The sequence below is a fragment of the Oncorhynchus gorbuscha genome, linkage group LG11 (assembly GCF_021184085.1).
Source record: "Oncorhynchus gorbuscha isolate QuinsamMale2020 ecotype Even-year linkage group LG11, OgorEven_v1.0, whole genome shotgun sequence".
In the NCBI taxonomy this organism is placed as follows: domain Eukaryota; kingdom Metazoa; phylum Chordata; class Actinopteri; order Salmoniformes; family Salmonidae; genus Oncorhynchus; species Oncorhynchus gorbuscha.
Genome location: NC_060183.1, coordinates 79,381,511 through 79,395,649, shown reverse-complemented (window position 1 = coordinate 79,395,649; position 14,139 = coordinate 79,381,511). Strand labels below are relative to the sequence as shown.

The following is a 14,139-nucleotide window of genomic DNA, read 5'->3' as shown; positions in this document are numbered from 1 at the left end:
CTCATTGGCTTAAACTTGGCTCGTAATTTAACATGTTTCTTCATATTATCGGATTCCATAGAAGTTTATAAGTAAGGCAAATGAAAGTTCACATGTTCAACAAGGCAGTCCTACTGTGAAGATCCTGTACACGGTATAAAAAATTGTTATAGCCATTCCACATATACATCCAGAATGAAGACATGTAGTTTTGCTCTGTGGACAGCCCTGTCAAATGACATTTTCTTGAGTTCCAATAACCCCAATCCCACAGCTATGGAGAGGTCTACTTATCGATGGGTCCGGGGCAATGAAGAGAAGAAATTAGGGTTCTTTTAAGTGACATGCTAAATTATCTTAAGACCTTATCTCCTATGACCTTAAGACCTTATCTCCTATGACCTTAAGACCTTATCTCCTTTTGACCTTAAGACCTTATCTCCTATAACCTTAAGACTTTATCTTCTATGACCTTAAGACCTTATCTCCTATGACCTTAAGACCTTATCTCCTATGGCCTTAAGAACTTATCTCCTATGACCTTATCTCCTATGACCTTAAGACCATATATCCTATGACCTTTTACAGACACAGTACAGTATATTTTACATTAGTTATCTTTAGTTTGTTTTTAGTCCCAGCCTTCAGCTACCCTAAACCTCTCCCATCTATCTCTGAACACCATCCAGTCCTTCAGCTACCCTAAACCTCTCCCATCTATCTCTGAAGACCGTGGGGAACTTTGAAAAGTATTCCACCATTTGTCATTGGCAGAGACACCGAGCAAAGGTTATGGGTTTTGTAGACTGAAAAACAGCTGATGCTTGAAGTCGGACTTACCTTCACATTTGACTCCTCGCGGCCTGGCGTAGCCCCTTGAACAGATGGAATCTGCAAAAGGTCGGAATGTCGTTGTGGATGGGAATGTTGTGAATCATGGATTTTGTTGCCAAAGGTGACACTTTATGGGGACTCTGAGAGAACATATTTCACAGTGGAGGCTAGCAAACACAGTCTTGCATCTCAAATGTCACCCTATTCCCTGTGCAGTGCACTACTTTTGACCAGGGCCCGCATAAGGCTCTGGTCAAAAGTAGTGCACTTCATAGGGAATAGGGTGCCATAGTACACAACATTATTAAAAGGACTACTGGAACCCTGCTCTGTTCCAGACAGAGCCTCACAGTGTAACACATGCAAGTGATTATAAAGTGCAGGTCAGGGCTAAGGAGAGGAACATTACATATTTGGCTTTTATATCTTATCCGCACTGACAGAATTATGAAGCTAAGTTAAGCACTGAGATTTAAAAAGCGCTAAATTAGCTGTAAATGGCCCAAATGGGCCAAATCAAGGCATGTGTGTGGTATAGCACAAGCAAAACATCATCATTGGGTAGGGTTTGTCTTACACTGATGAAAAACCACACGATTTTAAATAAAGCTTTTTGTGGCTTGGATTTTCATTATACTAACTGCTGGCAAATGCATTATGGGTATATGGGTAGATTGTGTGGCCAGAAAAATAAGGAAAACATAACTTGGTTGTGTCGCAAATGGCACCCTATTTCCTATATAGTACACTACTTTGTCCAGGGCCCATAAGGTGTCATTTGGGATGCAAGCGGTGAAAGCTTAAACTGAAAGGTTGTTTCAGTGAGGGAAATGACACGAGCAGAGAGCTGTGCCGGAGCATTCACTGCACTGGGCATTGTGTCAGACCACATGAAAAAAAAATGGCAGGTTTTTGTAGTTCTATTTATTACTACTGTAATGGGGAAACCATTCTGTTAAAGATGTTAAAAAAAAGGACTACTAATCCCAGTTTACTTTAGACACATAGTCAGGTCCAAGGCCATGTCACCCAAAACAACATATTCAAATATTTAGTCCTTGGTTCCTGTGGCCATCATATGTTACAGTTCAGTAGTATACCTACTTATAGTACGAACTACAGATACAGAAATCCTCAACACAAATCAGGTCATTTGCTATTTTCCTCTTAACTGGCCGTAAAGACTATCAGTGTTTATTCATTAATGATGCAAATACCAGACCAAATGATCATGAGCAAGTTACTGTTAAAGCAACGTGGTTCTTGTACCAGTTCTGACGGACCGACAATTTAGCTTCTAAATGGATCTGTGGACACTGTTATTGAAATGGCTTGCATTGAGCGGTAGCTCTGGTTCTCACGGACACAGGAGAGTGACGTAGGATGTGAAATCTGACTCTACATGAAGCTTGGATGTTCCACCTACTATTTAATTCGCTCTTCCAACTCCTGGCTGACCAGGGAACCCTGAACACTACTTACAAAGCACATGCTTCAATCCTGACATCGTAGCTCAGCAGGAGAGAATGGATTCATCACTCTAGTACATTCAGAGATCGATTTATAGCGAAATTTTGCAAAGTAATGTAAAATAATATATAATAATATATGCCATTTAGCAGACGCTTTTATCCAAAGCGACTTACAGTCATGCGTGCATACATTCTACGTATGGGTGGTCCCGGGGATCGAACCCACTACCCTGGCGTTACAAGCGCCATGCTCTACCAACTGAGCTACACAGGACCACAATAATTAATAGATTTGAAACAAACAAAAAAACACTTTCTGATTATCATAGACAAGATTAATATGAGATGAAAGCCGATTTGGTAAAAAACACGTTCAGGAAGCCAAGCTAGAGCTCTATGATGTTCACAGCGGTTGGGGACAGACGTTTTGATCTAAAGATACAGTACCATTAGAAAATAATTTCTCTAACACTAAACATACAAATATGAATTAATATATATATATATATATAAGGATAATACAGCATATACAATATTTCATATTTGTACTGTGTCCTCAAAAGTGACTACACCTCAGCAATTTTATAACCATTTTTGACCAGAAAGGTGAGATTTTAACCTTTCTTGGAGTATCCAGCAGTGCTAAATCAAATCAAATCAAACATGTTATTGTTTATGGCCCCCGCATGATAAATAATTACTTTTGGGGATTAAGTAGACTACATTTTAGATGACATTAAGTTACATTTCATTGGTAAAAAAAAAATATATATATATAATAATTACTGCATCCATATTAGGAAGTCGGCATTGGTCAAACCAAACTCCATCAGACAACTGACAACTTCCTAATATGGATGCCATACTGCATACAAAAGAGGTTACCCATGACCAGGGCTGAGAACCCCTGATCATTGTCTATGGGGTAGCTGGAGGTATGTGTGTGACTTACCTATCTCACACTGCTCACAGGGACTTCCCCAGGCAGCGCCCAGGGTGGCACAGCACTCTGACTTGAGGGTGCCGCCGTTGATGTTGACCTCGCAGCGGCCATCTTGGATATTCAGCCAACAGGTCCCCTTCAGGCTGTCTATGATTAAAATGACAGTTTTTAGGGTGGTGGTGGACTAGGGAACCAGATGGAAAAAGGAGGAAGTGTTTTTGTTTATAGTGTACACATTGACAGCTAAATGCTAAATTGCAGTGCACAGTTACATAACTTAGCCTAAATAAAAACAAAATTGAAGTACAGGGTACATGCAGTGTGTATATTTATACAGACATTTATAGGTGGCATGTAGGTTTAACTGCACTAACTAACATTGCATTCCAGCTGTAAATGGCCTTTTACAAAACCATTCTCTATTCAATTTCTACATAGACAGGAATGATTCATTCCAATGACCTGAAAGAGGTTGATTTCTCTTCAATTTGAAAATACATCGATGGTCGTTTGATATACACAGAAAGACCATCTCATCTACTGTGTTGACAGTGGATGTGTGTAGACCAGAAGTCCCCATGAGAATAGGAAACGAACACGAATTTGACCAACTGGAGACATTTTGTTCGTCCCAACAGGGTCAAATGTTATTTCTAGGGGGTTTAGGGATCAGGTCAGAATTAGTGTTAGGGTTAGAATTGAGTTTAGGGTTAAGAGCAAGGTTTAGGAACTAGGTTTAGGGTTAGGAGCTATGTTTAGGGTTAGGAGCTAGGGTTAGGGGTTAAGGTTAGGGGTTAAGGAAAATAGGATTCTGAATGGAACTGAATTGTGTGTCCCCACAAACTTAGTTATACAAGGCTGTGTATGTGTGTGTGTGTGTGTGTGTGTGTGTGTGTGTGTGTGTGTGTGTGTGTGTGTGTGTGTGTGTGTGTGTGTGTGTGTGTGTGTGTGTGTGTGTGTGTGTGTGTGTGTGTGTGTGTGCGTGCGTGCGTGCGTGCGTGCGTGCGTGCGTGCGTGCGTGTGTGTGTGTGTGAATTTACCAATGCAGATGAGTCCTGTGGTGTCCAGCTTGCTCCCAGGGGAGCACTCGCAGGCAAAGGAGCCGGCTGTGTTCCTACACTGTCCGTTAGAACAGGGGCGGTTTTCACACTCATTCACATCTACAAACAGAGGGGGAAGAGTTAGAGGGGAACACCTTTCATTTAATTTACAAGGAAGAAGAGTTAGAGGGAGACACCTTTCATTTAATTTACAAGGAAGAAGAGTTAGAGGGAGACACATTTCACAACATTTACATTGGGGAAGAGTTAGAGAGGGACACATTTCACAACATCTACATGGTGGAATTGTTAGAGAAGGACACATTTCACAACATCTACATGGGGGAAGTGTTAGAGGGGGACACATTTCCCAACATTTACATGGGGGAAGAGTTAGAGAGGGACACATTTCACAACATTTACATGGTGGAAGAGTTAAGAGAAGGACACATTTCACAAAATGTACATGGGGGAAGAGTTAAGAGGGGGACACATTTCAACATTTCACAACATTTACATGGGGGAAGAGTTAGAGGGGGACACCTTTTCACTACATTTACAAGATGGGGGAAGAGTTAAAAGGTGACACCTTGAACAAAACTACCTCTCAAAACAGTGGGACTAGTTAGAATGTGACACCTTTAAGTACATTTACAAGCAGGTTCTGATTGTGGATGTGTCCCAATAATCTAGTTCTAGATAGCTTTCTTTCTCTTTTCACTCCGTCACCACTGATCTTAAAGGATTTGCTAGGCATGCACAGTATACCAGTTCTTGAAAGCCAGGAAGTTCATTAATTCAATGATCAGATATCATGATAAAAGATGACAAGAATGAGACAATGGGGCAAAGATTTTGGCGAAAGATAGCTTTTACAATCCTCTTTGTAACCTGATTACAACACGGGGAAGATATAAAAAGGGACACACTACGAAGAGGAAAAGCCAGCCCAAAATAACGACTGATTTTGTTAAGTAGGGCTGGGAATTGCCAGGGACCTCCCGATACTTAGGTGCCGATACTACAAATATAGAAAGATTATCGAAAACAAGCTATGAAGGAAATGTAACTATACACCCCCCCCCCTCCCTTCCCCATCACTACTTTTAAGGCAAGCCAACGGTAAAAATAAAACTCAACGAGAGAAACAGTTAAACCGATGCTTAGTTGATTTTTTTATTTTTATTGAGTCCTCAACTGGAAACCGTTATTCTCAATGAACACTCTCAATCTTCAGGTCCAGCAATTCACATAAAGGCCAGAAGAAGAGGGAGCTACCTGGAATGTGCAGAAAACGCCTCCCAGCCAGTAGTTAATCATGGTAATCACTTACATACAGTGTATTTTGTCAAATTCATTTGTTGTTCCACTTCCCATCTGCTTGGAGGAACAGTTAACACATGGATTATTGTATTGCCACAGTGCTGATAGAATTGAATGAACTTGAAACTGCACAGCAGCAAGATTGAGCGGAGTCGAGTGGAATTCAGTCCTGGGTTTTTATTTATTTTATTTAACCTTTATTTAACCAGGAAGGGCTCATTGGGGCGGCAGGGTAGCCTAGTGGTTAGAGTGTTGGACTAGTAACTGAAAGGTTGCAAGTTCATATCCCTGAGCTGACAAGATCTGTTGTTCTGCTCCTGAACAGGCAGTTAACCCACTGTTCCTAGGCTGTCATTGAAAATAAGAATTTGTTCTTAACTGCCTTGCCTGGTTAAATAAAAAAATAACAACATTGAGATTAAAATCTCTTTTTTCAAGAGCGCCCTGGCCAAGATAGGCAGCACCAAAGTCATTACAAAAAACAAAAAAATTAGACAGACAACATGAAAATCTACAAGTAATCTAGTAAAAACCATTGAATTCACAAGAGTATAAAACAGCAAATTTAAAAAAAAGTTCAAACAGCATTTAGTATTTATTATAATAGTATTTGTCAAGCTTGTCTGGCGCAATGGAGCCAATGGAATTGTCCCAAAAAGTGCAAGCCCCGCCCATCTGGCACTTCTGTAGCTCAGTTGGTAGAGCATGGCGCTTGTAACGCCAGGGTAGTGGGTTCGATTCCCGGGACCACCCATATGTAGAATGTATGCACACATGACTGTAAGTCGCTTTGGATAAAAGCGTCTGCTAAATGGCATATTATTACTCAAGGCTCTAGTCTAGCGAACACTCAAAGCTGAAAGATTTAAAATACTACTTAAACCCAAGTCTGATTGAGTGAGCGCTTGCTTCACCTAATTTAGTGTACATGTGACTTCCAAATGTGTCAATTTATAGCTTGGCTTGATGACAACAGAGCTTGCAAATACCCACTGTTGCCTAACACACAAAAGTTTGGGCCACTTAAGTCATTGCTACCAGGAAAAGCTAATAAACTATGGCAAAAACATGTTGTTGTGATTTTGACATATGTTTTACAGAAAGGGAGAGGGCAAAGGAGGAGAGGTATGAATCATACTTTTGGTTGGGTGATAGTGTAATGTAATGACGGTGTCGTGGCTGTGTCGTGACGGTATAGTGTTGTAAGTCACGCTTGGCTATGTCTCCTGGACACTTATTGATGAAAGTGAAAGTGAGAGTGAGATGTTTCCAACTCTAAGGCTACATAGAACCTACATAGAACCCTACTTGTTATAATAGTGCACTACTACGGAATAGGGAAAAGGGTGCAATTTGAAAGGTAGTTCAACTGTAACTAGGGGCGGCAGGGTAGCCTAGTGGTTAGAGTGTAGAGGCGACAGGGTAGCCTAGTGGTTAGAGTGTAGAGGCGGCAGGGTAGCCTAGTGGTTAGAGTGTAGAGGCGGCAGGGTAGCCTAGTGGTTAGAGTGTAGCGGCGGCAGGGTAGCCTAGTGGTTAGAGTGTAGGGGCGGCAGGGTAGCCTAGTGGTTAGAGTGTAGAGGCGGCAGGGTAGCCTAGTGGTTAGAGTGTAGGGGCGGCAGGGTAGCCTAGTGGTTAGAGTGTAGAGGCGACAGGGTAGCCTAGTGGTTAGAGTGTAGGGGCGGCAGGGTAGCCTAGTGGTTAGAGTGTAGGGGCGGCAGGGTAGCCTAGTGGTTAGAGTGTAGAGGCGGCAGGGTAGCCTGGTGGTTAGAGTGTCGGGGCGGCAGGGTAGCCTAGTGGTTAGAGTGTAGGGGCGGCAGGGTAGCTTAGTGGTTAGAGTGTAGGGGCGGCAGGGTAGCCTAGTGGTTAGAGTGTAGGGGCGGCAGGGTAGCCTAGTGGGTAGAGTGTAGGGGTGGCAGGTAGCCTAGTGGGTAGAGTGTAGGGGTGGCAGGGTAGCCTAGTGGTTAGAGTGTAGGGGTGGCAGGTAGCCTAGTGGTTAGAGTGTAGGGGTGGCAGGGTAGCCTAGTGGGTAGAGTGTAGGGGTGGCAGGTAGCCTAGTGGGTAGAGTGTAGGGGTGGCAGGGTAGCCTAGTGGTTAGAGTGTAGAGGCGGCAGGGTAGCCTAGTGGTTAGAGTGTAGAGGCGGCAGGGTAGCCTAGTGGTTAGAGTGTAGAGGTGGCAGGGTAGCCTAGTGGTTAGAGTGTAGAGGCGGCAGGGTAGTCTGGTGATTAGAGAGTAGAGGCGGCAGGGTAGCCTAGTTGTTAGAGTGTAGAGGCGGCAGGGTAGCCTAGTGGTTAGAGTGTAGAGGCGGCAAGGTAGCCTGGTGATTAGAGTGTAGAGGCGGCAAGGTAGCCTAGTGGTTAGAGTGTAGAGGTGGTAGGGTAGCCTAGTGGTTAGAGTGTAGAGGCGGCAGGGTAGCCTAGTGGTTAGAGTGTTGAGGCGGCAGGGTAGCCTAGTGGTTAGAGGAGGGAGGCAGGTAGCCTAGTGGTTAGAGCGTTGGACTAGTAACCGGAAGGTTGCAAGTTCAAACCCCCGAGCTGACAAGGTACACATGTGTCGTTCTGCCCCTGAACAGGCAGTTAACCCACTGTTCCTAGGCTGTCATTGAAAATAAGAATTTGTTCTTAACTGACTTGCCTAGTTAAATAAAGGTAAAATCAATAAAAAATTTAAATAACACATGGATGTGTGTCATTCACGTTAATTCTGTTTCGGGAATGGATCGCATGGAATGTGAATTTCGGTCGCTGATGGTATTTATTGCTACTGAAGAGTCCCGTGTTAGAATCATGTGAGGATGTAAACAGGACGGGAATAGAACTAAGCCTTAAAGCTTCACTTTATACTGTGACTGGCCTATGCTCCCCTCCTAAAGAGTTCACAAGGAACAGATGTCATTGTAAAAGTGTGTGTGTGTGTGTGTGTGTGTGTGCGTGCGTGCGTGCGTGTGTGTGTGTGTAAGATGAATGCACTAACGGTAAGTCGCTCTGGATAAGAGTGTCTGCTAAAATGACTACAATGTCAATTTAAAAGAATGTGTGTTTTCGTGCATGAGTGTATGTGTCGACACACAGTCCCCAGCCATCCAAACATCCTATTGTTGTGTGTTACTTTCTGCTGTGTTGACCGTGAAGGGGGATAACGTCAACGGTCTGAAGGGTCCCAGTCCTCACAGTCTCTCAATTCCCAAACCAGGAGGCCCAGACTCTTAATTTACTACTCTATCAACCAGTAGGTTTAAATAGACCACAGAGCGATGGAGTGCGTTCCAAACCAGGAAGCCCAGACTCTTAATTTACTACCCTATCAACCAGTAGGTTTAAATAGACCACAGAGCGATGGAGTGCGTTCCAAACCAGGAGGCCCAGACTCTTAATTTACTACCCTATCAACCAGTAGGTTTAAATAGACCACAGAGCGATGGAGTGCGTTCCAAATAGCACCCTATTCCCTTACATAGTGCACTACTTTCGACCAGGGCCCATAGGGCTCTGATCAAAAATCGTTTTGGTGTTGTTTAGGTGTAGTTAAGGAATAGTTTAGGTTTAGTTTCGGTGTAGTTTAGGTGTAGTTTATGTGTAATTTATGTGTAGTTTCGGTGTAGTTTCGGGGTAGTTTCAGTGTAGTTTCGGAGTAGTTTATGTGTAGTTTCGGTGTAGTTTATGTGTTGTTTAGTTATTCTAAAGGCCTACTGCAACACATAGCATGTTTTTGTTTCCCTCATAATAAATGTGATTAGTAATAGAGTTATAGAAAATAAAACAGTCTCGAAACAGCTTCTTTACAACATCAAATGTCAGTGGCCCGTTGGCCTATGGTAGATATAGTGTTAACTTCTTTGAGATAGGGGGCGCTCTTTTAATTTTTGGATAATAAAACGTTCCCGTTTTAAACAAGATATTTTGTCACGAAAAGATGCTGGACTATGCATGTAATTGACAGCAGCTTTGGAAAGAAAAAACTCTGACGTTTCCAAAACTGCAAAGATATTATCTGTGAGAGCCCCAGAACTAATGCTACAGGCGAAACCAAGATGAAGTTTCATACAGGAAATGCCCCACATTCTGAAGGCACTGTGTTCCAATGTGTCCTTATATGGCTGTGAATGCGCCAGGAATGAGCCTGCCCTTTCTGTCGTTTCTCCAAGGTGTCTGCAGCATTGTGACGTATTTGTAGGCATATCATTGGAAGATTGACCATAAGAGACTACATTTACCAGTTGACCGCCCGGTGTCCTGTGTCGAAATTATTGCGTAATCTCTAGGTCCATGCGCGTTCCATTTCTTCAGAAGAGAAAGGCAACTGCCACGAAGGATTTATCATCGATAGATAATGTGAAAAACACCTTGATAATTGATTCTAAACATTGTTTGCCATGTTTCTGTCGATATTATGGAGTTAATTTGGAAAAAAGTTCGCGTTTTAATGACTTAATTTTCAGGTTTTTTCTTCCCCAAACGTGATGAAGAAAACGGAGCGATTTGTCAACACAAATAATATTTTTGTAAAAACTGAACATTTGCTATCTAACTGAGAGTCTCCTCATTGAAAACATCTGAAGTTCTTCAGGGGTAAATTATTTTATTTGAATGCTTTTCTGGTTTTTGTGAAAATGTTGCATGCTGAATGCCAGGCATAATCCTATGCTAGGCTATCAATACTGTTACACAAATGCTTGTTTTGCTATGGTTGAGAAGCATATTTTGAAAATCTGAGATGACAGTGTTGTTAACAAAAGGCTAAGCTTGAGAGCAAATAGATTTATTTCATTTCATTTGCGATTTTCATGAATAGTTAACGTTGCGTTATGCTAATGAGCTTGCGGATAGATTTACATAATCCTGGATACAGGTTTTTTTCGTAGCTAAACGTGACGCAGAAAACGGAGCGATTTGTCCTAAACAACTAATCTTTCAGGAAAAACTGAACATTTGCTATCTAACTGAGAGTCTCCTCATTGAAAACATCCGAAGTTCTTCAAAGGTAAATTATTTTATTTGAATGCTTTTCTGTTTTTTGTGATAATGTTGCCTGCAGAATGCTAACGCTAAATGCTACGCTAAATGCTACGCTAGCTATCAATACTGTTACACAAATGCTTGTTTTGCTATGGTTGAGAAGCATATTTTGAAAATCTGAGATGACAGTGTTGTTAACAAAAGGCTAAGATTGAGAGCTAGCATATTGATTTAATTTCATTTGCGATTTTCATGAATAGTTAACGTTGCGTTATGGTAATGGGCTTGAGGCTGTAGTCACAATCCCGGATCCGTGATGGCTCGACGCAAGAAGTTAAACCCTCATTTCTGTCGTGCCGTTTGACCTTGAGACTTTGTATGTAGGTGCCTTTACTTTGCATGTAGGTGCCTCATGCTGAACAAATTTTTTCCTCAAGGACCCATAAGGTCCATCAGGATAGATTTTCCTCCAACTTTGAAAAACTTCCTTCTCATGATCCAAATAACAATTAAGTATTTTTGTCCACGGTACATCTCTTCACTTAGTTTGCAAAAAAAGCTAAGGGATTGGTTGAGAGATGGGTGGGAGTTATTGATTACGTATGCATTTAAATCCTTTGTAAATTCACTTCACAATGGCCTATCAACGTGAAACTGTTTAGGATCATCTAAGACATTACCATAATGAACCATGTTAAGTTTGGCATTAATTTCTTACAAAATAAGAAAACTATTAACAATTAACTTTCTTGACTATGTAACGATAATGCTTAAAATAATCCTAAAAATCTTCTTCTCATGGACTAAAGTCAGATTCACTCCAAATTTGTTTTTTGGGCTGAAAAAATAATGTTGATGCTTTCAAAGATGGTCACACTACAAATTGGACTATACCAGTAGATTTGTGGAGGCTGCTGAGAAGAGGACGGCTCATAGTAATGGCTGGAACGGAGCAGATGGAATGGCATCAAACACATGGAAACCATGTGCATTTGTTCCATGTAGGCACCGACACCGGAGATGAGAAGCAGGTAAGTCAAACATTTAATCGGGAACAGACATAGAACAACACAGGAACAGCGTCAGCACACGGGTAACCAAGGACATATGACAATCAATTCAGAAGCAGGGAACACAGCGGGGAACCAGACAGATATAGGGAACGTAATGACAGAGGTGATTGAGTCCAGGTGAGTCCAATAATCGCCGATGCACGTGATGGGGGGAAGGCAGGTGTGCGTAATGATGATGGCAGGAGTGTGTAAGGCTGGGGAGCCTGGCACCCGAAGGGAAGAGCGGGAGCAGGCGTGACAGCCCCCCCCCCCCTCTGGAGGCACCACCCGGCCCGGCAGCCCACCTGGGTGAGCCTGATGGGCCGGCCGAGGCATAGGAGCCTGACGATCCGGCTGAGGCGTGGGAGCCTGGTGAGCCGGCTGAGGCATAGGAGCCTGACGATCCGGCTGAAGCTTGTCAAGCCCACTGAGGCGTGGGAGCCTGGTGAGCCGGCTGAGGCATAGGAGCCTGCCGATCCGGCTGAGGCTTGTCGATCCCGCTGAGGCGTTGGAGCCCGATGATCCAGCAGAGGCGTAGCAGCCTGACAAGCCGGCTGGGCGTAAAAACCTGACGATCTGGCTGAGGCCTGACGTGGGATGGGTGCCTTCCGAGCCAACCGGGGCAAGAAACCTCTCGAGCCAGCTAGGGCGTGACAGCCCGACGAACTGGCACCCCCAACCGGGAACGTCAGCACTCACCGATGCTTCGTATGATGGCTTCTGCATTCTGTAGGGACTGACGCCGGAGATGAGAGACAGGTATGGGGAGTCAAACATTTCATCGGGACATGTGACAATTAATGCAGAAGCAGGGAACAGAGCGGGGAACCAGACAGATATAGGGAAGGTAATGACAGAGGTGATTGAGTCCAGGTGAGTCCAATAATCGTTAATCCCTCAAGTGCCAGAGGGGAAGAGCAGAAGTAGGGTGAAATTATCATTCCACACATCCCACCACAGCCACAAACCCCGTTCTACCCAATTAAGGTGCATACACTAAGGTGCATACACTAATATGCTACAATATGCTAAACATACTTTAAAAAAATATACTTATCATGACCCATAGACCATTAACTTAGTTGGAGAAAAGATAAGTGATTGGTTTAAATAATAAAAAATAAAAAGTTTTACTTTCCATTTAAACCACTGTAAATCCACTCCATGGTGGCCTAAGACCACACTGACTTTGGTATTGATATCTAAAAAAAACAAGGAAACTATTAACCTCTCATTCTTTACATATGTAACGCTAATGCTCAAAACCATCTTCTCCTCATAAAACCATCAGATTCACTCCAGATTTTGTATTTAGACTAATGATTGCACATAAAGGAGGATACTTCCTTCATGATAGAGTGCTTGCCTTGTTATGTTGATCTTGTGTCCTTTCTACCATCCTGTGAACCCCGTTCATTGCTTCTCACAGCTATATTTTGGGATATTTTTCATTGTTTTTCATGGGTAATAATCCCTTGTTCTAGAACTGAGCCCACCTGAGAGACCCCAGAGGCCCCTGTGGTGATCCCTCTTTCACACTCAATTAGAGCCCATTAAGTCATTTCCCCTCTGCTGGCAGTGCACTCCATGGAGAGTTGTATTGGTTTTATTGGCAACGTAAGGTGTGCCTCCCAAATGGTCCCATATTCCTTACATGGGCCCTGGTCAAAAGTAGTGTACTATATAGGGAATAGGGTGGCATTTGCGAGGCTGAGAAGGGCTTAGTCACAACCATAGCCTAAGCCCCTTGGGGTTATTATGGACAGACCTGGGTTCAAATACTATTTGAAATAATTTCAAATATTTTATCTGGGCTTGATTGCTTGCTATTGCTCGGTATCGCTCAGAACAATGTTCTTGGCCATAACCAGTCATGCTTCAAGACGTGTCACTCAACCGAGACTGTTCAGCCTCTGTGTCACAGAGGCTCTCCACACTGCCAAAGCTGACTCTCTGTCCTCCTTTCTCCTCCTCCTAGATATATCCATTGCCTTTGACACCGTGAACTATCAGCTCCTCCTCTCCACCCTCTCAGGGCTGAGCGTCTAAGGATCTGCACACGCTTGGATTGCATCCTACCTATAATAATAATAATAATATGCCATTTAGCAGACGCTTTTATCCAAAGCGACTTACAGTCATGTGTGCATACATTCTACGTATGGGTGGTCCCGGGAATCGAACCCACTACCCTGGCGTTACAAGCGCCATGCTCTACCAACTGAGCTACAGAAGGACCACTCCTTCCAGGTGACTTGGAGAGGATCTGTGTCTGCACCACGTGCTCTCACTACTGGTGTCCCCCAGGGCTCGGTTCTAGGCCCTCTTCCCCTTTCTCTATACACAAAGTCACTCGGCTCAGTCATATCATCACATGGTCTCTCCTATCATTGCTTTGCAGATAACTGCTTTTCTCCTTCCCCTCTTCTGACATCCAGGTGGCGACACGCATCTCTGCGTGCCTGGCAGATCTCATAGTGGTCCGTTCTGCCAACTCTGGCCTCTTGGCTCTCCCGCAGTCAGCTCAGTCAAAGCTCTTCTCT

General features: G+C 43.3%; 1 protein-coding gene across 1 annotated transcript in view; it reads right to left on the bottom strand.

The window, feature by feature from the left end:
• The window catches only part of LOC124047733 (fibrillin-2), a 222,716-nt gene that overhangs the window by 115,085 nt on the left and 93,492 nt on the right, over positions 1-14,139 (bottom strand). The window contains exons 21-23 of the mRNA XM_046368037.1: positions 4,269-4,388; positions 3,238-3,375; positions 820-870 (exon numbers count right to left, since the gene is read on the bottom strand). Of these exons, the coding sequence (XP_046223993.1) occupies positions 820-870; positions 3,238-3,375; positions 4,269-4,388 (309 nt within the window). The remainder of the gene's footprint in view (positions 1-819; positions 871-3,237; positions 3,376-4,268; positions 4,389-14,139) is intronic.